The sequence below is a fragment of the Pan troglodytes genome, chromosome 4 (genome assembly GCF_028858775.2).
Source record: "Pan troglodytes isolate AG18354 chromosome 4, NHGRI_mPanTro3-v2.0_pri, whole genome shotgun sequence".
Taxonomy (NCBI): Eukaryota; Metazoa; Chordata; class Mammalia; order Primates; family Hominidae; genus Pan; species Pan troglodytes.
In genome coordinates this window covers 156,517,257-156,542,798 of record NC_072402.2, presented here as the reverse complement: position 1 = coordinate 156,542,798, position 25,542 = coordinate 156,517,257, and the positions used below count along the sequence as shown (strand labels likewise).

General features: G+C 40.3%; 1 protein-coding gene across 31 annotated transcripts in view; it reads left to right on the top strand.

The window, feature by feature from the left end:
* The window catches only part of EBF1 (EBF transcription factor 1), a 402,216-nt gene that overhangs the window by 248,814 nt on the left and 127,860 nt on the right, over positions 1-25,542 (top strand). For all 31 annotated transcript variants that reach the window (XM_063811625.1, XM_063811629.1, XM_063811624.1 and 28 more), the window contains one exon: positions 9,086-9,167. In XM_063811625.1, the coding sequence (XP_063667695.1) occupies positions 9,086-9,167 (82 nt within the window). The remainder of the gene's footprint in view (positions 1-9,085; positions 9,168-25,542) is intronic.

Here is a 25,542-nt window from a genome sequence, read left to right as displayed (position 1 = left end):
GGTGGCAGGGATTAATTCTAGCTCTGGGTATCTGGGAAGGTTTCATGAGCTCAGTACATTTATACCGCACCTGGAGGGATAAGTGGGATGATGGGAAGCTGAGATGGTGTGGGAGTGAGGGAGGCATTTCAGATCCAGGGAGGCAGCCTATGGTGAAGGCAGGAAGGAGATTTCATGTTCAGGGCACAGGATGTAGCTCGGTGTGACTTAGCAAAGAATGCTGAAAAGTGAAGAGTAGGAGAGCATATTATTGGCATTATTAGGGACTTTGAAAGATTCACTGATCTAGCCCCTGCCAGAACACCGACAACTGATTAATATTTTAAAAGTATTCAATCTTCCTTGGCAATTACTTGAATACTCTATCATCCTAAGAGTCAAAAGTTTTCCTGGGAATTTGAATGTAAAGAGTTGTCTTCTTTTTTATTTTTCTTTTGGAGAAAAACTTGAACCAAAATCATGGTGCTGTTAGTAAAACTGGTATTGAATGAGAAGCATCACTACATGTTGGACTCTCTGGAAAGGTCTGTTGGTTGAGTAAGTGAATGAATGTGTGACAACGAACATTTGTACTTTTTGAAGTCTTGAAAAGAACCATAAGTTGAGCATCCAGGCAGAACTGTATGCCTCAGTTACTGTGGACTTGAACTTCTTGATCTCTCTCTGACATCTGTCACCTCCACAGGGGAAGTTAATATCGAAACCTTCTGAGTCCTTAGAAGGGAAAAGTGAAATTCTAACGTGAGATTCTAAATGAATCTGCTTTAAAATGCTAAACACATATGTACTGAACAAGGAGATATTAACAGCCTTTCATTTTCAACCTCTGGCTTTCTGTCTGCATGAAAGACATACAAAAGTAGTGACTGGTGACTATCATAACTACATATAGTATAACTTAATCCTTGTGATGATGTTCATTGACTCTTCCCAAGAGACCCAGATTACATTGGTTTTGTTTTGGCCACTCTTCTCCATATTTGGGTTGGTTCTGTTACCAGATCACCCACTCGTCTTTCATTATGGTTAAAATGCATTTGAGGGATCACAAATAGGGTGAGAGTGGTTGGGAGCAAACTCAAAAAATATTAAAATTTATAATTGGCTATAATCTAGTGAAAGTGTTGGCATTTCTAGTGAAATGATTATGCTGGCTTCAGTTGTAATTTTGAATGAATCTGGTGATGATAATAAGAATATAACCAGATATGGTCAATGATCCCACGATATATATATAACATGTAAAGAATATAGTTTAATGGATGTGGGCTTTGGAGTCAAACTGCCTATGTTCAAATCTCAGCTCCACTTGTTACTAGATGGGAAACCTTCGGCAAATTACCTTACCTCTTGGTAGCATTATCTGTAAAATGAGAAAAGAAGTAGAATCTCATAGGACTGTTGTACAGAGTAAATTAATACATGCAAAGCACTCAGGACAGGGCCTTACACATGGTGCAGTTCTTGTGTTTGCTGTAGTAACTGCTAAGTTGAGGAGCTGAGGCTCCTTCTGCCTCATTTTTTATGCTTGGCTTTGTGGGGTGGGTCGCTGTTACTGAAGCAAAGTTGCCACCTGCCTGTGCATCCTTTTCAGCCTGGGGAAAGATTTGCACCAGTAACCCAGAAGTGCAAGACCTGATACCTTTGCTCAAAACCTGTCCCTAGGTCTGCAGGAACTCTGTGGCCATGATTCCCAGTAGAAATTTGGTTCCTTGTAATGGAAACAGTTTAAAACAAATGTGTCCTCAGTCTGTCCCCAGTTCCAAGAAGGACAGATGGACACTTGGTTTTGTGATCTGCCTCATTTCTGCCACATTTCAAATCATTAGGATGAGTTCAAATATTCGCCCAGGGCCAGAGTTTGCACCTTAATATGTTTTGGCAAGAAACACTTGGCATTTGAGTAATCTGTGTAAAAGAGCATCCCTGAGGATAAACATCTTCTCTACCACACAGGAACTTAGAATTCTTTCACTCTCAAATTTCCAGTCAGACATTGCTGGGGGAGCAAGTTGGGCCAGATAGCCAGAAGTCAGTGTTAAGCTACAGCCCCCTTGCTCTAACCTCCCTTCTCTGTCATTTCTAAGAAATTGTAATTTTTTCTTTCCCCATTGGCCACTGGTTAGTTGTCCTGTCCTCTACCTATTCACTGTCTCAAGACTTTTTCCTGCCTTTCAGATTTGACTTCTAGTATGGGGAGACTTATGTGGAGTGGGTCCTTTTCCTTAAAACTATTTTTAAATTCTTTCATTGGCTGCTGTGCTATGACAAAACCATTTTGTTTTTTTAAATTCTTGCCACTAATGATGTCCTTCCCTCAAGGGCATACTCTGAGCTCTGAGGTAATGAATGCTTTTCAGGTTGATCATGTTCATCCCTTCAGGCTGAGAACACTTTCCAGAAATGCCCAAGATCTAAAGGACCTTGGCCAGTGGAAAAGGTAAACTTCTTGAAGTCAGTGGCCAAGAATAGGGGCAGCCACATGCTCTCCCCCTGGGATCCCCAAGATAGTGCCACAACTCAGTACCATTCCACTCTCCACTGCAGGGAGAGAGGAGAGAATTTGCTTCATCTGTGCAGAATTCCCTCCAGGATCTTATTCCTCCCCTTTCTGCCCACCCCACCTCTCAAACAGAATGATTGGTGCTTAAGTCAAAGAGGGTCTGCCTCAGGAATGCATGTTAATATTAGAAAAGGAGAGGAAGTCAGCCCGGCAGTGAGCAACCTTTACCCTTACATGGGTTCAGCCTCCTCAGCCTGCCCTTGTGGCATCCTGGGATTTTGGCAGCCTTATGGGTATCAGATTTTCACATGGATGAACTGTACTCTACAACTGCTTCTGTGTGCTAGGAACCAAAACGCTTTCTTTGACATTGAAAATAGAGTTTTCTCCTTCTCACTGTTTTGGCCTGCTCTGTTGCAAGGGAGATCCATTTTCCAGGGCCTTGAGACTCTTGTTTACCTCTTCTCAGAGCTCTGTGTCTTTGATGGCTACCAGGAGGTAGTGATGACCTTTCGGATAAAGCCCCTGGCAGCTCAGGTGGGCTGGGTAGGGATAGGTGCTTTTTGGTTCAATATTTTCAATTTGGGAGAGAATCCTTAGACTCTTAGAAAGACTTCCTTGGCTAATTTCTGGGCAGTAGGCTTGGTCATGGAGGCAGGAGGTTCTGCATTTCTTTTTCAAAGCAAAGGTGATGGTGCCGTCTATGGAAACAACTTTTCCAAAGAGGTCCTTTTAATCATGAGGCATTTTGCTGTTTACCCTCCAGTGCGTGTGGGGTGGGAGCAGTTTGAACTTCACACAGAAGGGAATCCAGAGTTGTTTCCACACAGCTGTTTCCTGCATTGGGCCAGAGCAAGTCTCCGTGTCCCGAATATCTTCGGGAAGGATCATCTGCCACATAACCATCTGCAGGCATAAGTCAAGAGGAACTTTCGAGGAGCCTTAAGATTGCAAATGGAGGTTTTATGTCTCAGTTTAGGTGTGCCTTGATGCTTTTCCTGTCTAGCATGGACATTATGAGAGCAGCTGCAAAAATCCAAATGTGATTTTTCAGAATTTGGGTTGGGGGAGGTAAAAACTCAACCTGCTCAGCCCAGATTGATTGCAATGCTTTGCATAATAATTAATGGTGTACAAGCTGTTGCCTAATGGGCAGTTTTACTGTGTGTGCCCTTCAGTTCTGACTAGCTGGAGTTCTCCACGATTTAAGGCACTACCCCTTTCCTTTATGTGTCTTAGCCTTTGGGTAAAGCTGCTGTAGTCATTATTATCTTTCTTTGGTGGTTATTTCTTCTTCTTTTTTTTTTTTTTTTTCTTTTTGTAGGTCATTCAATGAAACCTATAGTTCTCATTGGGTACATAGGTCTTTGCTTCTTTTCTTGACCTTAACATTTGAAGAGTGAAGAATACTTTTTGTATCTGAAAATCTCAACATCTCTCAGTGCTAGGCAGTGAGCAGTTGCCAGGGATAAATGATGAAGAAAAGAATTATCACTTCCTCTATGGCAGGTACTATTTCAACACTCCACATATGTTAACTCATTTAATTCTCTTAACTCTTTAAAGTAGGTTCCGATGTTCCTCCCATCTTACAGATGAGAAAATTGAGGCACAGAGAGGTTAAATAATTTATCTAAAGTCACCCAATTAATTAAGGAGTAAAGCTAAAATTACGGTGAAAGCTGCACAGTGATCCTAGGAGAGAGGTACTATTATTCTCATGTTTTAATGAGGCCACTGAGGTTCAGGGAATTGTTGAAATTCACTCAGGCTTCTCTTAGCTCCAATGCAAGCTCTTGCCCAGTATACTCTACTGCTGTCTTTACTGTAAAAACACCCTCATTTCTATCCCTTGCAGACCCTAGACTCCATTTAGTTGAGCAAGTATTTACTGAAAACCCACTGGGTTCTAGGTCTTATGCCGGGCACTATGCATGCAGGGATGATTTTTAAAAAATTTTATATCCTTATGTAGGTGAGTCAGATCCTGCTGACTAATTGAATTAATTTTCCTTTTGGGGGAGTCCAGAAGTACCTTTTGGTCTTGAGTACTGTGCTGGTCACATGAAAGCTACTCAAACTAGATACTAATATCTGTTGGTTGGTAAAAGGTGATACAGGTATGTCATTGAATAAGCAATTTTGTTCTACAAATGTTTGTGTTGGGTTCAGTTAGTTCCGTGATGGGCTAATGTCCTACACTGGCCTGATTGATGAACCCAAATAAAACTTTTAATAGGATGTCACCTTTTGGTTTTATGACTGTCACTTTCCCATTTGAGGTAGTAGACTAAACAGTTTAAGAGCGCAGGCATTCAGCTCTTACAGGATTGGCTTGAGAAGCTAATATTATGTTGGGAAAATTATATAACTAGACATCAGGACATATGGATTATAATTCCAGCTCTGATATTCATTACTAACTATGTGAATATTGTCATGTCTTCTGATACCTCATTTTTCTCATAGGCAAAATGAGGAGGTTAGACTAAGTGATGATTAAGATCACTTATAAAATCCTAGAGTTCATGGAAAACACATACCATGACTAGTCCTTTCGGTCAATTTACGAGATTGGTTGTTGACTGTAGATAAATCCCTTAATTTTGTTGTCTTTGTTTTCTTGCCTTTCAAATGGCTTTGATAATTCCTGGTGCGCCTAATTTATAGAAATTCCGTGAGGATTTAGTGAGATATTGGGAATATAAGTGCTCTGAATAATTAACGCATTACATGAACACAAGATGTTATTATTTGTACTGAAAGTTAACAGAAAGATGTCGAGTTTCTCGTTACCTCCTTCCTTCCCCCTCAAAAAAAAAAAAAAAAAAAAAAAGACTTGAGTTAAAAAGGAGTTTGATCCTGGTCAGGCTGTTTCCTGGAGTTTATGGAACTCCTTGGAACTCTGTAGGGTCAATAGGGGCTTTGTCCTGCTGTGGGTCAGTTTCCCACAGTTGGGGTAAGGCTGCCACACTTTTTCTCCTGACAACACTTTATCAAACACACCCGCCTCACAAAATGCAGCAATTCATTAGACAAAAGTGAGGTTTTGAGTTACAATAACCTCTGCTTTGTTAAAAGCCCCCTCGGAATCTGAGATCTTCTCCGTAGGCCAGCAGACGTGCACGTGTCCCCCGGTTTACAAAGGCCTTATAAACTTAGCCTGATAAGTCATCCCCCAAATTCGTGTGCCATGTCTGTCTCTCAGTGGGGATATTTTTAACTCCTCCTTCTAACTCCTCTCAGTTCCTTTAAGGAACTGTAATCCGAAAGGGTCAGGCACTTGGCTTTTACTTAGGGGAAAACTTTGAAAGAATTTCTGAGGCTCCCTCTGGGGTAGGGCTGGCTTTCCCCAAAAGAACTGGCCCTTCAGAGCATCTTTTCCACATAAGGGCTTGTGTGAGGCCTCAGGCACCAGTTGACGGCCGTGTCTTCCCCACGACAGATGGTCAAGCTTTCAATTTCAGCAAGTGATCCACTGTTGAGGGGGCAGGCGGGGGACTCTGCCAGCATGCCAAGTGACAGGCCAGCTTAGGGTAACAGGGATCTGGTGTGTGCCCGGCATAGCTTTTGTGCTAACGATGGGCTGCTGACAGGCGCCCTGCCCCAGCTCATCTTTGAGGCAGAAGATCCCCTGCTCCCTTGATTCTGTTTCTCCCTGGCATAGCTGGTGTCCTGTTTGCCTGTCTTTCAACATTCATTTTGGCACCAGATGGACCCCCTCATGGTGGCTAGCAGTTGTCTGACTTGAAGAAGCCAGAGGGTGTGCTGACAGCTCCTTCTAGCACAACCTGAATCTGGCTGTCTGGTCTGGGCTCAAATGGCTTAAACACATGCGGGCAGCAAATATTACCAACCCTGGGGAAGCAAGCAGGGGGCCCTCTTAAGGGAGAATGGCAATGACGTCTACCTCCATAATGTTCATGTTGCTGTTGTGGAAATCATGATACTAATAATTATTCTTAGTAGTTCGATTAATCTTATTTACTGTTATTAGCAAAATTGCTGTTACAGTACGATTGCTATCAATAGTACAATTAGTATTAACATCATTACTGCACTACTTCTGTCATTACTAAAACTACTACGTCATGGTGGTTAAGAGTACAGTCTCTGGAGCTACACTGTCTGAATTTGAGTTCTAGATTCACACTTCCTAGCTTTGGACAAGTAATTTCACTTCTCTGAATCTCAGTTTTCTCATCTATAAAATGGGATTAATAGCAGAGGTTACTTAGGAGGATTGTATGAGAAAACAGATTCGTTCTTAGCATTGAACTGAGCACAAGGTAAGCACCCAATACACGGAAGCCATTCTTACGATGACTGCCACCATCAGCATACCTACCGTGTATCTGTTACTCTGCCTTATCTCAATTTTCACAGTTTCCCTATACAGTAAGGCCTGTTATTGCACCAGTTTATAGATAAGGAAAGTGTGGTGCAGAGAAGTTCAGCTCCTTATCCAAAGTCACACAGGTAGTACCTGTCAGAGTCAGGATATGAATCTCATTATTCTGGGTGTTTCTAATTGCTGTGGCCTTTCACCATATCACACCCACTCTCGTTGTCAGTTTAGTGATAATCAGCCCTCTCCTGGGGCTTGAAGTAGCTTTGAAATATGCCCTTCTAACTGACTGTTCTTGAAAGCAGCAGCCAGTTTTCATGTCTTCAGTGTCTATGGATATAGGATTGAACCCTAACAAGATTCGAGGATCACAACAGTCAGCTCCACTGTATTAAATGGTTTCTGAAAGCCACGTGTGATCAGCAGGGCTACCCAGCACTTGCCTTCTGGGAGCTCAGACCAACAAGACAGTGCAAAGGCACTTAGGATTTGGGCCACTCCCTTAACCCCCCTTCCTTTACCAAATCTGTCATATTGAAAGTGGGCAAGAGTCAATGACTGGCTGATTGTCCTGTGCAAGGACAGTGTGGGTCTTGGTACCGGGAAAGGAGAGCTCAAAATCGGATTTTGTTTCACACAGCTGGGCTTCAGTGGTGTTCTGTAAGCCATTTGTCTTGGACGAAAGGTTGATCAACTTTGGCTTCTGTGGAGAGAATCTGGAAGTAGCGGCAAGTGATTATTTAGAGGCCTGCTTTCATTGATGGGCAGTCAAATGTTGTGTGGTGTTAAAAAGTCATTTTAGGACGATGTTTGCATCTTTAAATGTTACTCTTTTGGTTGAAAAGGCCATTGTTTGTCTCTAAAGAATGATTCCCACAACATACTCCCATCTTGGCAGATTCTAAGAGACCAAGGAGGAGAGGGATTCATCTGGGACTTCTCTCAGTTTCATATTCAGAAATTGGCTGAACTCTGTATGTCTTCGTGCAGTGCTGTTGTTATAGAGGATCCCAGTGTTACATGATTGACAGACATTGCAGTCAGAGCCAAATTCAGACTGAGGCATCATAGGGTGATAGTTCTTCATAATCTATTTGTGTTGAGCTGGGGATTTTACTCCAGCGTGGACTTGAAGTGGAAGAAAGGGGAAGAGAATTGAATTACAACAAGAATTCAGTTGACCAGCATTTTAATGCATTTTGATATTTTTAGGAAACATTTAGGCCTGAAATCCACAGGCACATCACATCTAGGCCTAATAGTAAAAGAGATTGCAAAACTTAGGTATCTTTGTAAATACTTCTTTTCCCAAACCTGGGCAGGTAGAAGGTTTAATTACAGGTGGTAGACATGAATGCCCCAATATGACACTTTTAGTAGCTGCTGCTTTTCCATGATAGACTTTAACAACTGTGATGGTTACATAAGAAATAACTCAGAAAGTTATAGGGTGACCATATAATTTATCACCCATACCAAGACATTTTTGAGAGTTAAAGTAGGTACTATTAATATATACACCAGTACAGCTGGTATAAACTGGGATTTTTCTTGGCAAATTGGGACCTTTGGTCACCTTAGCAAGTAAAACCCATGAATCTCACTACAGAACCAATTCAGAAACCAAGGTGGCAGTGAGGCAGGAAAATCTTTATTCAATCACAGCTAGCTCTTGTCTACAGCAGACAGTTTAAGAAAAACAGGAGGTATTTGAGAAGTCAAAGAGTTTAGTTAGTTTGTGAATTTTACTTATTTCTCATGGGAACTACTAATTAAAACATTTTACTTGAGAGGCTAAGATAAAAAGTGGTTACCAAATCCTTGTATTCATCCAGCATGTATTTGCCAGTTCATCATCTGTGAGTTTATAGGGCTTAAATTGCATGTTGTCGTTGGGGACCATGAGTAATTCTCAGACAATTATATCCAATTGGAACCTAACTTAAATTATGATGAAAGCTTTCCCTCTGTATGAGTGAAAATACTTCCTTGGGGCTTAATTCTTCTGTGAGATCTGTTGGCAGTGCCAACAGTGTTTGTGTCATAAGGAAGGTCCAGCGTGGAAACAAAACAAAGGCTAAAGCCACAAATGAAATATTGGCTCTAACACCATGCTGAATATTTCAGAAAACACGTAAAGAGAATCGAATGCACAACCCAGGGGTGACTTACCTCTTTTTTCCCTCCCGTGTCAGAAACTGAAATGCTAACCATGATGATTTGTTTCTTCGCAGGTTCTTCTTGAAATTTTTCCTCAAATGTAACCAAAATTGCCTAAAGAATGCGGGAAACCCACGTGACATGCGGAGATTCCAGGTGCGTCTGACTTATCTTTCTTGAATCTCAATAATGGCATGAATATCAGGAGAGGATAAAAAAGTCTTAGGCAGAAGATACGTAGTTGTTTTCCCAGAGGTGAAGAGCAACTGAGGCCCTTGGTCCCCCAGGTATCTGCAATCTAGCAGTTGTTTAGATTAGAGAAGAGTGGGAACTGTACCACCTGTGCTCACTGGTGGAGACAATGGTGTTCTTTGAGTCTAGTTTTGGCTGCCTGAGTGGACTCACTTGCCTAAACCCCCACAGATTAAGTAAAGTACATAGAAATGATTAATCCTTTGTCTAAAATTTTGTATGTAGAAAACCAGTAAATAAGAGTAAAGAGGCAGAGCGCAGTGGCTCATGCCTGTAATCCCAGCACTTTGGGAGGCTAAGGTAGGCAGATTGTTTGAGGTTAAGAGTTCAAGACCAGCCTGGCCAACATGGTAAAACTTCAACCCTACAGAAAAATACAAAAATTAGCTGGATGTGGTGAATTTGCCTGTTGTCCCAGCTACTCGGGAGGCTGAGGTAGGAAGATCACTTGAACCCAGGAGTTGGAAGTTGCAGCTGAGATCATGCCACTGCACTCCAGCCTGGATAACGGAGTAAGATCCTATACCCCCCACCAAAACAAAACAAAAACAAACAAACAAACAAAAAACAGTAAAGAGTACAACTGGTAAAACTGCTCTGCTTTACAGTAATGGCTTTCTCTTCCTTTGCTTCTCTCTGCTCACCTCTTCCAATTTTGGAAATTGTTGGTGGTACCTGCCTATTATAAATGGCCCTGTTAAGAAGCATAACATCTCTAAAATGATATGGATAACAATTCTGTTTCAGAAATGTCCTTAATTATACATTTACTAAAGGAAGAGGACTCACAAACAAATTCATTTACTTCTAAGACACAAAATGGTACTTGGATTTTAGAAAAGGTTGTTGAGTCTAGACGTGGTGCTTCTCTGACTTAAAAGTGCTGAAAATCCCCTGAGGATCTTATTAAAATGTTAATAGAGGTCTGGGGTGGGACTGGAATTCTGCATTCCTAACAAGCTCCTGTATGATGCCAAGGCCACCGCCCACACTTTGAGTTGCAAAGTTTTAGACCTTTGTGCTGCTCTCCACCTAATGGCATGGCTAAGTTATTTGTATGGTCAATGTTAGTTTCCCTGTCAGAGCAACGATCCATTTATGTATGCTCATATGGTCCATGAAACAGCATGGTGTTTAAAGTATGCTCTTAAGTATATTTAGTCAGCTTTAAGTGTAGATTGAAATGTATGATCTCTGAGAGAATCTTGAAAAATTTTAGCTGCACCTTCATTCTCTGATGGGAAAAAGGAAAGATGATCTTGAGCATTGATTGGAGATGTCAATATCTCTTAGTCTCCAGGATGATTTCTTTTAAGGAGGTGAGACTTATCAGTCTCACTAAAGAACAAATGCGGTAGAAAAAAGTAATCTCTCCTGAGATTCTGAGGTATTTCTCTAAAATCATCTTGGCTTCACCACCTTTTGGCTTGACACAGACGAATGGGGATGTTTCTTTTTTTCTTTTCTTTCTTTTTTTTTTTTTTGAGATGGAGTCTTGCTCTGTTGCCCAGGCTGGAGTGCAGTGGCGCGATCTCGGTTCACTGCAAGCTCTGCCTCCCGGGTTCATGCCATTCTCCTGCCTCAGCCTCTGGAGTAGCTGGGACTACAGGCGCCCGCCACCACGCCTGGCTAATTTTTTTGTATTTTTAGTAGAGATGGGGTTTCACTGTGTTAGCCAGGATGGTCTTGATCTCCTGACCTTGTGATCTGCTTGTCTCGGCCTCCCAAAGTGCTGGAATTACAGGCGTGAGCCACTGCGCCTGGCCAGGAATGGGGAGGTTTCTAGTTTCTTGCAAAATGTTTCCTCCGGTCATCTGACTTCAAACTTGGTGTTCTCATTCCCATAGAGGATTTTTTGTGTTACGTTTGAGTCAACTTTGCAATTAAGCTGGCAAAACCACACATGTGGTGCTACTAAGTGTGTGTTGCTTAGGGTCTTGCAACATGAGGCTGAATTTTGGAATAAACTGTTTTGTAGCTTGCTTTGGTCTTGACATGAACCTTATATTTCTTTTGACCAAAGCTTGAGTTAGGAGCAAAGTATAGCTGGGCGTGAAACAGTGTATGTCTAATAAACATGTCTAATGCCTAATGTATACCAGGATTAACTCTGCTGTACCTCTTAGGGCAGCAGAGTTTGGGATGGACTTTGATGACACTGGGAACCTAAAAGAGCATCCGTGTAGAACTTCCAGGGGCTCTCTTTTCTTTGTGGAACCTACTAGTAAAATGTCTGAAAAGGTTGAATTATAGAAATATACCTGTTATACAAGATGAGAAACCAATTTAGTCTATTATTTTTGAGAACATCTACAAAGCTTCTATTTTGCAAACAAAATAGTTATTCTTTGTTTAGTAGAAAGGCTGCTGAGATGAGGAGGCACAACATAGATATCTGGAAAGTCTTATAATCCTTTGGAGCTTCAGTTTCCTCAACTGTAGAGTGGAGGAAAATTGACACTTCTGCTTATATCACTACATATGAAAGAAAGCAATATTTTGCATGTATAGCTAATTTGTAAGTGATAAAATACAAATGCAAGCCTTTGGAGAAAATCCATGTGACAAACTGAAGATGGATCATGAGTTCAGTCTAGGGTTTCTCAACCTGGGCACAGTTAACATTTTAGACTGGATAATCCTTTTTGGGGGCAATCATGGGGGGTGCCCCCATGCATTGTAGGATGTTTAGCAGTGTCACTGGCCTCTACCCTCCAGATGCTAGTAGAGAACATCTACCTCCCAATCATGACACCCAAAAATGTCTGCAGACATTATCAAATGTCCCCTGGTGGAGAGAGGAGAGGCAAAATGGCCCCTGACTGAGAACTACTGATTTAGTCCTATATCTGATAACCGCTGACAAGCTCTTACTGGTGACAGTGCCACTGTCCCAAAAATTGCACACTTTGATTAAACGTGAGAGCTGCCCAGCACAAAGTCCATACTGTCTTTCAAATAAATATGATTTATCTGAACTCTGACACTGACAATGCTCTTGCCTGTGATTCTCAAATGGGTCCTAAAATAGATCAATAGGGGCAGCTACCTTGGCCACCATAGAGTCAGTTTTTGAGTTAAGGATGAGCCGTGTCTTCCTTTATTAACAATGACAAATTCCTTATTGGGTCTCAGGTTTAACCTGCTTTGTTCCCATCACCCACTCTTTGCTGCCTAGAAGAGGATGGAGGAACCCATGGCAGAATGAACACTGTCACATTTTATTTTTTATCCCTGTACATTAATACATTTCTTTATTATTTTCATACAACCAACATTGGGTTTCATGCATGCAGGTGCATGGCTATTTGTGTAATTAGAGGATGGATGAATTGCCTCGAGAGTTAAAGCAAAACCTCAAATCTCTCTAACCCAACCTTTTATTTTTTCTTCTTCAGTCTTTTTCTCTTTCATGACTATTTACTCCTACCTCTCTCTGTATTATTTCATGCTGGCAGCCATTACACCCTTTTTGAATCCATTTTTTTTTCTTGAATTATATAACAACAGTCACTCATTCTGAACTCCCTACAAGGGATGCTGTTTGTTTGTCTTCTGTAAATATTGTTTTTTTCCAGGTCTCCTTCTGAAGTCCAGATCTTTCCCCATTTTATAGGCTCTCTCCATTATCTTCTCCAGTCACAGCATCTTAACCACTATTTATGCACTGAGAACTCTGGTATCAGAATCTCTGAGACCTGACACCCAGGTTTAGATCTAACTGTCCAGATGTCTGCTGGATATTTCCAGGAACTTCAACTCAGTCAGCCCCAAACTGAACTCACTGTCATCCTCAGGTGTTGTTCTGTTTGTTCGTTTTGCCTCCACCCCAAGCTTCTTAGGTTCTCTGTCTTGGTTCATTCCTAACTAAATTAAATGCTGGGAAGATAACTGTGTCTATATTCAGCATGTTCCATGTTCACGTGTATAAATGCATGTGTCCATGTGTTTACCTTTATGTGCTTCTATCGATATTGGTAGCGATGATGATGATAAAGCTAACATTTATTTGGTGCTTCTTTAGTGAGAGACATTGTGCAAAGTATTTTACATGAGTTATCATGTTTATCTTCAAAATACCCTTATTAAGAATATGGAAATGTGGATTATTCCCATTTTTAAAATGAGGAAACATTTTAGAACAGTTCAGCAATTTACCCAAAGTCACACATCAACTAAATGGTAAGGCAGTGGTATGATCCAAGCAGTCTGACTCAGATATTTTCTGATGTTTTGGAACAACAACAACAAAAAATTGTCCGTAGTCTGTGAGCAGATATTTAGTGAGGCTATAAAGAGATCTCGTAACATCTGAGAGCCCTAATGACCCCCCACAAATATGGGCTGGAATCCCAGGAAAGCCTGAGAGGGGTCTTCAAAAGAGATATTTGTCCTAGCAGAGCCTAAAGGTGCCATCTGCATGAAGAACATTGACACACAATCAAAGTTCATCATGCAGAGGGTAGAGTTGTGTGGAAGTGAGGAAACATGAACATTTTTCCAGAGTACAGCTACAGTGTTGATCAATTTTTACTTGCAGGGACTTTAGAAAAACAAGCTATTATTTAGCAGGTAACCTGAGCTTCACTTAACCTGTAAAGGGTTTGGTCAGTTCTCCAAGGCAAGAGAACTCCTCACCTAGATGGGGCACGAATAAAGCACCCCGAAGACATCTCAGAGTAGTCTGCTAAGAAATCCTACTAAATTTCCCAAGTCTTAGGACCGAACCAAGACAGAGAGGATTAGTCTTTGCTGTAGCTGTCCTGGCTACAGAGGTGTGTGTCATAATGATATTGGTTGAAGATTGCTTATGAATAAGACCTATACTTTTTAGCATTTTTCTCATAGCACACTAATTGGGAGGCTGGTTTCAAATATTTTTATGTCTCTGTTGCCTCTGAGGGTGAGTGAAAGAGTGTCTTTCTGGCACAAAAAAACTCTGGTCTCTTCCTTACATGTCAATGTGGCTTTTACCAGTTATATTGAAAACCTGAGTCCTGGCACATCTGACTGAAGACACCCTCTCTTGCCTACTAAGCAGGGTCTGTGCAGTGGTCACTGCCGCTGCTTTCCTCCATCTCACTTTGTATGCTTGCCGGCCAGCCTGATCTTCATATAGCAACGCCGGAGCGTGTCTCCTCTGAACAGCAATCAGGGGCCTGTGTAGGTGACTGAGGAGGACATAAGAAAGGTTGTTGATCTCTTGACATGGAAAGACATTCTGTCAAGCAAACTCAGCTTCACAGTGGCTGGGCTTCTGCTGTGTAAACAGAGATTGCTTAATTACACAGGTCGTGTCAATTAGTGTGACCTTAGTGTTTTCAAGAAATTAATCACTTTCTGCAGAGCTGGGCTGTGTTCATACTTTAAGGCAGTATGGAATACACCTTGTAGAAAATCTGGCACAATCTTTTTTTTTTTTTTTTTTTTTTTTTTTTTATTTACAATGGATGCTTTCTTTTGAAATCCCTAGGCTGTGGTTAGGGTAAGAAATTTGCTTAAATACAACAGTGGATACAGGCTTTGTTAAGGACTGGTGGGTATGAGGAAGGCTGGAGGAAAGAGAAGGGGAGCAAGCTGGGGATGGAAATAGCTCACGACACAGGGAGAAATTCACTTATGACTAAACAAGCCTATTTCTTTGTCTTGACACTAAAAAGATGCTAATGTCAAAGGACTATGTTAAAACCATGCCTCGGTCTGATTTTTAACCGACAGGAGCCAGACAATTCAACCTTAAGATTTAAATTTTTATCAATAGCTTTCCTTTTGGGGACTGGCAGAATGAGGGTGGTAAGGGAAGAACAAGAATCGGGTTCAAGCTGTCATCGCAATAGATACCATAATACCTGGAGACTGAAGTAAAGTATAAATTTCCAAATTCATCTTATCTCTTCAATAAAGTTTTTCCATTGGCTATAAATCTACATTCACATATAAATATTAGATCTATAACTATATATGAATGTAAATAGAAGACATAGTTATGCACACATGCAGGAATGCATGCATTCGGTAATATTTATTGAAGTGTTAATTGGTGAGTCTATCATGATGAACAAGAAAGATAAGATCTTTGCCCTAATGAAACTTATATTCTTCTTGCGATGATACTAGCTCTTGTAACAAATAGAACATATAATATCGAATGGCTCACCTGCAGCAGAAGGTTATTTCTTGCTCACATAATGGTACAAGGCAGGTGTTCCTGGTTGACAAGCAGGTGTTGTCCTTGAGGTTATTTGGGGACCTGGACTCCTTTTATTTTATGCCTCCCCTATTCTACAGAACCCTGCTGTCTTTATCCGTCCTCTGATGGGAAAAGGACACATGAAGGATGCCATGTGCTTTTTAAAAGCCTTGGCTTACAAATTTGCTCACTTCCATTGGCTAGAAGTCAGTCACATGGTCATATGCAATCATAGGGAGGCTTGCATGGTCTAGCTGTGCAGCCCATGAAGACAAGAAAATGGATGTATGTAGAATAATTGCCATTAGCTGCTGCAATGAAGATGTGTACAAATTAACAATTACAAATATTAGAAATTGTAACTGCTGCTATAAAGAAAATTAAACAGGATATTATGAGAGAGAAAAACAGTGTGGGGTGGGAGATGAAAACGTCTCTTTTTTTCTTTTTTTTTTTATTGAGATGGAGTCTGGCTCTGTTGCCAGGCTGGAGTGTGGTGGTGCCATCTTGGCTCACTGCAACCTCTGGGTTCAAGCGATTCTCCTGCCTCAGCCTTCCGAGTAGCTGGGACTACAGTCACGCACCACCACCCCTGGCTAATTTTTAGATTTTTTTTTTTAGTAGAGAAGGGAGACAACCTCTCTTAAAGTAGGTGACCAGGAAAGCGTTCTGAGGTGAGGACGCTCAAGTTCAGAGATCAAGAATAAGGATAAACCATCCTGGGAAGAGCCAGAGAGGGTTCTGAGCAAAGGGAATAGCAAACACAAAACTCATGTTTACCTCATGTTTATCTAAGGAGGCAAACAATCTTGCTTCACATCTTAGTCATTTGGACAGTAAAGAAGAGGAGAAACCACTGGGTTATTCATCCCAAATTCCCACCAAAAATGTGTTTTGCTTTTTAAAATGATGACATGAGTTATGACATTAAAAGGCAACTCCCTGCCTTTTCAAGTAAATTCTAGAAATTTTGGAGAATCTTTGCTGTTTGTTTAACAAGCCATGGTATCTCTGGATCCGTATGTTTTAGGGAATGATTAGAGGATTCTTAAAATACATGCCTGACCTCTGCAGTTTCTGTCTGCTTTAAATACACTTACATAAAAGGGATAAGAATATGTCCTTCTTTATTTCTCCTCCACCAACTCCCACCCCCTGTCTTGGATGTACTTATATTGTTATATTGTTTTGACAAATAGCACATCTTGCAATTAAATTCTCTACCAACAGAATGCTAGGGGCCCGAACTGTGATCACTCTTTTCATACAGAATAATTTCAAGAGGCTCCATGCTGATTAATTATACTGAAAGCAGCTCTAATGGTAGTTTCAGAATACAGGATTAAGTCACATAACATGGTAAATACAAATGGTGGATTTTCAACCTGATAGATTAAACCATTATGGCTTATTGGGCAAATATGTATCTTGGCATGAGCCTTATGCTGAGCCTTGGCAGAAAGTGTGCATCACTGAGAAGTAATCTTTATGAACAGCATTTGATGAGTGGTCGCTCTGCACTTAGAGAACATGTATTTCTACATTAAGCACAGCTGCTTTTAAAGGAAATGTAAAATACATTAAAGGATGAATGTAAAAGTGTTTGGTTTGATCAGTGATTACCAATGGATGCTGGCTCTGAAGATGCCTATAGTTGTTGGGATTTACCAGCAAAAGGTATCCTTATATTCTTCCACTTTTTAAGTTGTAACTTGTAGAGCTCTAGTTATATGTCAGACAATGTACTAAGTGTTATACATGTATAATCTTACTTATTTTTCTACCACTTTTTCTCTTGTTTGCTTTAGTCCTGTCAAGCACATTGGCCTTCCTTCATTTTTCTTCCCCACATACACCAAACTCATTCCTGCCTCAGGATCTTTGCACTTTCTATTCTGTCTCCCTGGAAAACTCTTCCGACGCATTGAATGACTGGATATTTTTTATTCAGATTTCAGGCTGAGCACGGTGGCTCATACCTGTAAGTCGAGCACTTTGGGAGTACGAGGCAGGTGGATCACTTGAGGCCAGGAGTTTGAGACCAGCCTGGCCAATATGGCGAAACCCCATTTCTTCTAAAAATACAAAAAATAAAATTTCCTCTTTTTTTTTTTTCACTTCCTTAAAGAAGCCTTTCCTAATCACCCAATTAAAAATATCCCCCACCTAGGAATCATCTAGGTGGAAGATATTTTATTTTTTCTTAGAACTTATCACAATCTGAAATTTGCTTTTATTGCTTACTTATTGTCTGACTCCCTCTCTGTCCCCAGTAAGAACTAAACTCCTGTTTGGTAAATGCTTTATCGGTTTTGTTCATTGTTGCTTCTTCAGTGCATAGAATAATGTTTGGCACATGGTAGGCACATAGTGGGCTCACCACTTATTCCTATGACTAAGTGACTCATCTAAGATTACAAGCAAGTAAGTGATGGGACTGGGGATCAAATTCAGGATCATCTGACTCTGGAATCTGAGCCATTGACCAATATGCCATTTTCTTGCTCCTGATTTCCATGTCCGTATGCCATAGCCCCATCATTACAGAGCACACATGACAATCCTGTTTGTCTCATTCCTACCTAAAATGGCCAATGAGGACACACACACACAGAGCACCAGTTAAACACCAATGACACCCTCAAGAGTAGTCAAAAGTATCCTGATCCACAGAGGGAGGAATGAGGTTCAGATGACTTGTGAGCTTTTCATGTTTATCATGTGTCACCGTTCAGGAGACAGAAGCTAATTCTAGTTTCCAAAGGTCTAGATTAGCTTAGCACATGTATCTGAGGATTTAGAAGTGTCTGTTCTTGTCTTCCTGTTAAGAGCTAGTTTTGCCTCAAGCCTTAAAGTGCGAATGTAATTCCATTAACCACTCCTTTACTCCAGCAGTTCCACTCCATGACATCCTGTAGGTTCACGCGTCCTCCATAATTTTTAACGAGTTATTTGGAATCTTTCAACCAGATAGAAGCTAGCAATCAGGAACATTTCTGAGAATATCGCATTCATATCAGCCAAGGATATTTTAAAGGACAAAGTTAATGAAGACCTAACTGCTGCAAACTATTTTTATGTAAATAATACTCAAACTGTAGTCGGTCACACAGGCACCATAGATTTGTACTGGAAGTATTAGGAGAGTCCAGAGAGAGGATGTAAGCCAGAACTGTGTACTGAAAGGCCAGAGGCCAACTGTGTTGGCTCACACCTGTAATCCCAGCACTTTTGGGAGGCCGAGATGGACGGATCACGAGGTCAAGAGATCGAGACCATCCTAGCCAACATGGTGAAACACCGTCTCTACTAAAAATATAAAAATTAGCTGGGCGTGGTGGTGCGCCCCTCTAGTCCCAGCTAGTCAGGAGGCTGAGGCAGGAGAATTACTTGAATCTGGGCGGCAGAGGTTGCAGTGAGCCGAGATTACGCCCTGCAGTCCGGCCTGGTGACAGAGCAAGACTCCATCTCAAAAAAAAAAAAAATGAAAGGCCAGAACTGGGGGTGGGTGAGAACTGCACTGTGAGTCTACAGGTTTCCCTTCAGGCTTGCCTCTGCTCTTAATTTGTCCTATGATCTTGAAGTTGTTTTTTTAAACTCCTGGGCCTTAGTTTTCCAAGCTGTAAAAGGAGGTGTTGGACAAATCTGGACTGTCATAACTTATATTGAGGACTCCTTTTATCATTTTCTCCTATGAATCTCCTATGATGACATATTTTTCAATCAAATTGCATTTATTAAGAATCACGTTCTCTTTAGAGTTCTTTAAAGCCATGTAAAACTGCTAGTTGAGAGCTTCTCATGTAGATGAGATAACCAGAGTTTCCACATGGAGTTGATAGGGTCCCAGACAAGGGAAAGTTAACTGAATATTTCAGTATGCAGCCTTACTGTGGATGCTTTTATGATTCCCTCTGTGCAATAATGTCACCCATTATTACAGTCAAAAACTCTTAGTTAGGAGCCACTAGATTAGCTGATCTCTGGAGTCTCTTGTGACTCTAACGTTTGACGAGTCTGCAAAGTAGTTCAGCTGACAGGTAGAATGTAGAATGTAGACTATAGGGGGTTGAGGGTAGAAGTGTGATCAATACCTTTTAAAAAATATAGAGAGTTTATTTTGTAGAGCAGTTTTAGGTTTACAGAAATATAATACCCTCTCAACCCCATCCCCATCCCCTAACCCCCAGTTTCCCCTATTATTAACATCTTGCATTAGTGTGATACATGTTACAATTGATATGCCAATATTAATATGTTATTAAAATCCATAGTTTTGTGGGCCGGGTGTGGTGGCTCATGACTATAATCCCAGCACTTTGGGAGACTGACATGGGTAGATCACATGAGCCCAGGAGTTTGAGACCAGTCTCGGCAACATGGTGAAACCCTGTTTTCACAAAAAAATACAAAAAAAAAAAAAAAAAAAAAGGCTGAGTGTGGTGGTGCATGCCTCTAGTTCCAGCTACTCAGGAGCTGAGGTGGGAGGACCAGTTGAGCCCGGGAGGCAGAGGTTGCAGTAAGCTGAGATCACACCACTGCCCTCCAGTCTGGGTGACAGAGCAGGACCCTGTCTCAAAAATCAACATCAATTTAAAGTTTACACTAGAGTTCACTGTTTGTGTGTACATTCTATAGGTTTGGACAAAAGCATGGACATACACATCATTACAGTATTATACAGAATGGTTTCACTGCTCTAAAAATCCCCTATCCGTCACCCATTCCTCCCTCTCTTCTCCCAGACTCCTGGCAACCACTGATCTTTTCACTGTCTTCATAGTTTTGCCTTTTCCAGAATATCATATAGTTGGAATCATACAGTATATAGACTCTTGAGATTCACTTTTTCTTATTTAGTAATATGCATTTAAGACCCCTCTATGACTGTCTGTGGCTTGATAGCTCATTTTCTTAAATTGCAAAATGATATTCTATTATATGGATTACCAGTTTGTTTATCCATTCATCCATTGAAGGACATCTTGGTTGCCAATGCCTTTTATTTAGTTGAGATTTTTATTCACATAATTTTAGGTTTACATGCAGTTATAGAAGTAATACAGAAAGATCCCATGTACCCATTACCCAGTCTTCCTCAGTAACATTTTGCAAAGTTATTTTACAATATGACAACCAGAATATGGACATTCATGTAATCTACCATCTTATTCAGGTTTCCCTTGTTTTACTAGTACTTGCTTGTGTGGGTGTATTTTTAGTTCTATAAAATTGTATCATGTGTCTAGCTTTGTCTAACACCACAGTCCTTATATAGGGAATTTTCATCACCACAAGGATCCCTCATCTTGTCCTTTTTTAGTAATCATACTCACCTTCTCTGTGTGTCCAAATTTCCTCCTGTGAGGATTGGATTAGAGACCTCTCTAATGGCCTCATTTTAAAGTAATCAAAGCCCTATCTGAAAATACAGTTACGTTCTAAGGTACTGGAGATCAGGCCTTCAATGCATGAATTTCTGGGGGAGGAACGATTCAGCCCTTAACATGCAGTATGTATCCCCTGGTTACTGGCTTTTTACCCTCAACATAATTCCCTGGGATATCAATAGTTTGTTCCTTTTTATTGCTGAGTATTATTCCATGAAATGCTGCCCAGTGCTTTTCATTTAATGTACTTCAAGTTAATATTTTTAAAGCTTTGTGATTAGGGGCCCTAAATTAATGCAAAAGTACAACAAGCAAAAAACAGAGAGGTTAGGAAGCATAGAACAGATTAACTTTAACACTGATTTCCTTTTACTGAGTTACCATGTATCAGCACTGAAAACCAAGATTTGGAATTTTTAAATAATCATTCAAAATTAACGTGAGGAAGAGTTTATTTTTTGGAAGGAAATACTTAACTGTCACAATATTCTAAATTTAAATTTCAAAAATATATTTATGGTCTAATCTTTGCTCTGATTCTGTGTTTGTTGGAGAAATGCTTAAAGATACAAATTTCAACATGTTTCGTTGCTTTTGTCATAACCCCTTCTTCCCCACAAACTGCTACTTTTGTTAATGTGATCTTCCACTCATGATTGAATTTAGCTGCTTGTGTCTTTTTGAAAATCTGCTCATGAGACAGAGGTTATGCTTCATGAATCTTAGATAATAGAGTTAGGACATACAAGGTCTCCTGCCTGACATGAAGGGAAGAGGGGCTGCCTGAGAAGTGATGGTGAGGAAGTACTCACCAATAACAAAACTCCTGAGAAATCCTCATTGATGGGAAATATTGGGAAAACTAGACTGAACTGATGAGACATCTCATTTACAGACTATTTTCAGAATAGTAAGGTTTCATTTAGTTATAATAAAGCCTCAAATGTAACAGGCTAAGATACAGATAGGGTCTAGAAAGTGACATTATATAAACCAATGAAAACCGCAATTCATGCAAGGCCTAAATGTATAATAATGTGTTACTAGCACAAAGGTCTTTAAAATTGTATGTTTGTGTTGAGCAGTGGACATAGAAGAAACACTTTCTGTATCCTTTTATTTAAAATTACAGTGTATGCTGGGTCTTCTTTACGGTCATTAAGATACTTCAGGTTATCAACCCGACACATTCTTTTGAACTTCTTGTTTAACATCACCCACAAATTGACAACTACTACTCTATTACTGCTACTAATGTTTATTGAGTGCTCCATGTGAACCAGGAACCATGCTGGCCACTTTAATTAATTTAAGCCTCACAGTTACCTTATGAGTTAAGTATGGTGTTATTCCCATTGAGAGTCAGGGACACTGGGACTCAGAGAAGTTAACCTGGCCAAAGTCACATCAACCAGGAAAGCTTGAGAGCCAAGGATGAAATTTTGTGTCTAGTTCTTTCAAATTCTAAATAGAGGGGGATTGGAATAATACCTTTTAGGGATATCTATCCAGAAAAGGATATAACAGAGGAGATTCTGAACCACTGATATGAGCCAAGAAATTGAAAACATCAGTGTAAAATATCCAAAGTCCATGGGTAGCTAGAAACTTCTTTTTTGCCCTTCTCGTTCTCTCATAACGAATACTCTCAACTAGAAAGGAAGGCCCAGATGAAAAGTACCCTGGAACATGCTGAGTGTTAATCAGCATATCTCTAGATTGCCACATTAAGAAGCAAAGCCCCCTAATAGAAATTTCATTCCAAAAATATAGTGATTAAAGCATATATGTATAAATCTAAACCTGTTTACATAGGCTGATATTTATTTCAGGAGATATAACTTGGGCATCTTCAAGAATCAAGTGCACAATTTATTTCAAAACCATTCTAGAGCAGTGCCATCCTATAGAACATTCTGCAATGATAAAAAAATTCCCTGTTCACCGTGTCCAATGCAGTAGGCAATAGTCGCCTATGGCTATGAAACGCTCAGTGTGGCTATTGAGGCTCAGAAAGGGAATCTAAAATGTCATTTAGTTTAAATTTAAATAGCCAGGCATTTGGCTTCTGTATTGGACAGTGCAGTTCTAGAAAGTAAAGGTGTAATTATAACAGATATCGTGAAATTCTAAACATACATATCTTTTCCTTCATATTCTCATCATCTGTTTCTCTGGGCAGGGGAGTGGAAAAGGGGAGAAAGAAGGAAAGGGTTGTTGTGTCCAAAGGTAAAATCATTTTTAATGTTTATCTGTCTCAAATTTAGGCTGTGTTTTATTGACAAAATTTAGGAAGGTTGAAGATTTGGCAGGCTTGTCTGTCCCCTTGCCTGTGTGAATGTGTCAGCACCTCATTAATCATGTGGTAAACTGTAAAGGCCCTTTTCCCTCCTACCATGGGCCTATTTTTAAAGGACACTTCAGTACCCCTTTTGCACCTCACAGTGTTTTTTTTTTTTAATTTACAAGTCGCTCTGTGGATTAATTTTAGCATATGTTTTATTTAAATATATCCTGAATATTTCCAAATTGAAATGGGAGAAATTGTTTTGTGGTAGGGAAGTTGTGCTGTGAGTTTTTGAGGAACATATTAGCTGCTTATTTTCTAGAAATTAAAAGTATAAAGATTCTCTGTATTATCTTTTTTCCAATTTTGATTGGCATTTCAGCCAAATGATTCTATCACACATGTGGCCCTGGTGGTTCTTCTCTTGCCAAGAAAAGAAAAACATATGGGGTATAGTTTTTTTTTCCTTAACCGTTTTTGACATTTTTGTTCAATGTAGGATTAGATGACAGTGTCTTTGAAACATACTGAATATTTTAAGCCTTAAGTTTGTAGAGCTTGTGTCTTACAGGTGCATGGTGAATTGTCATTGTTTTTTTTTTTTTTTCCTCCTAAGACAGACATCTAGAATAACCACTTTCTGTATTTCCTGACACTGAAAACAGATATGGTTTGGGATTCCTTTTATAGTTTCTTCAGCTAACGACTCCAGTGACCGCTCAATTGTGGTCTCATAGTAAATCAAAATTTCTTTGAAAGACCCAGCTCTGTTATGTAATTGTAAGTCCTAAGAAGTCGTCTCTCTAAAAAGAAAAGTGAATTTCTGTTGCCTTAAATAATATTGACTTTGCCACTGCATATGATAGTTTTTGAAGGCAAAATAGTAGACCGTTTTCTTCTCTTCTTCTTTCTTTTAAATTAACCTGTAAACATACAAGCTGTGTTTACACATAAGGCTGTGTCAGATCTGGTTGGTCAATCATGAATAAAGAGAAGAACCACTCTGCAAACTTCTGCATCAAACTTACATGTCATCCCCCAAATGATTTGTTCTAGATGGAATTTGGGGTTTCACAGTGGCTAAGGAGAATACTCTGATTCCCTGATTGAACTCTCAACTGTTTCCTATGCATTTTAATTAAGTAGATTTAGAAAACAAAATCAACCTTATGCTACTAGCATGGGTGATGTGTTCATAGCCTGCAATTCGTGGGCATCTTTGAGGCTCTGGGAAAGGAAATTCATCGTATTTTGCCAGGATGCACTTAGGTCAACGAGGAGGACAGTGGAACTTTTAAGTATGGAAAGACTGTGGGGACTGGCGTCCAAGCTGACAATTCACAGGCATAGGCCAGGGCCCGGCGTTTTCCCCTCTGCCCAACTTAGCTGATGAAAGAGTGTTACACAAGACTCTTCAGAAGTCGATGCCCCCTTCAGCCAACTTGGAGAAAAGGCTTCCTCAGAAACTGAGGCCTCCATCTGTGCCAACCCTTATAAAGCGGTTCACCTCTTCAGAGGCTAATGCCTCTCAAAACCAAGAACAATTAAAGCGAGAGTCTTTCCAAGCAACTGGGGAATTGAGCAAAATAAATCAGAAATCCTCAGCCTTCGCTCTGGAGGCTCGCCTCATTATGAGAGCAGATCTATTAGCCTTCTTGCCATTGTCTTTCATTTCTCAAGTGAGGTGATTCTAATTAAATTAATCTGCATGTCAATCTATCGGTGATCAATCAAAGAGCCTGAGGTTTCCCCTATGCTGCAGGGTGCTTGCGGCTGACAGGGGCTGATAATGGAGGAAGAAATAAACTGTCGAGCAAAGTTAATTAGTCAACATAATAGGTGGATTAAACGGGAGCGGGCTGATTGCTGTTTCCCGTGTCAAAGCATGAGGTGGGAGCTGAAGCTGCAATTACAGACAATTATTATATTTGGTTGTAAGAGGTCGCATGAATAAACATATCTCTGTGGGTTTCAGTTTTAATCCCTTTCCCCATTTAATATAAGGAGAAGCGTAGGTCATTTCTTCTCATTGTTTTAGTCAAAGTTCTCTGAGACAACATCTTTGCCTGTGTCTCTTCTGGCAAACTGGGTTCACAGTCACTTTATGAGATGGTTTCAGTGTCTAAATTATGCCTTGGGCCAGTCCCACCAGTTTTTTTTTTTTTTTTTTTAATTTGAAACAGATCTAAGACCCTTAATTAGCAGGAATTTTTTGGGGTGGGGTGATGGTGATAGTAGTGAGGGGGACTTTGGTCTGATGAACCAAACTAATGTGGAAAGAAAAACGTACAAGAAATCTCAAAAAGACATCCAGGAGAGAAAAATGCATCCCTGCTCTTACTGAAATCTTTTTCATTTCTCTATCCTCTTAACCCTGACACAGTGGGGAGAAATATTTTAAAGATTCAAAAG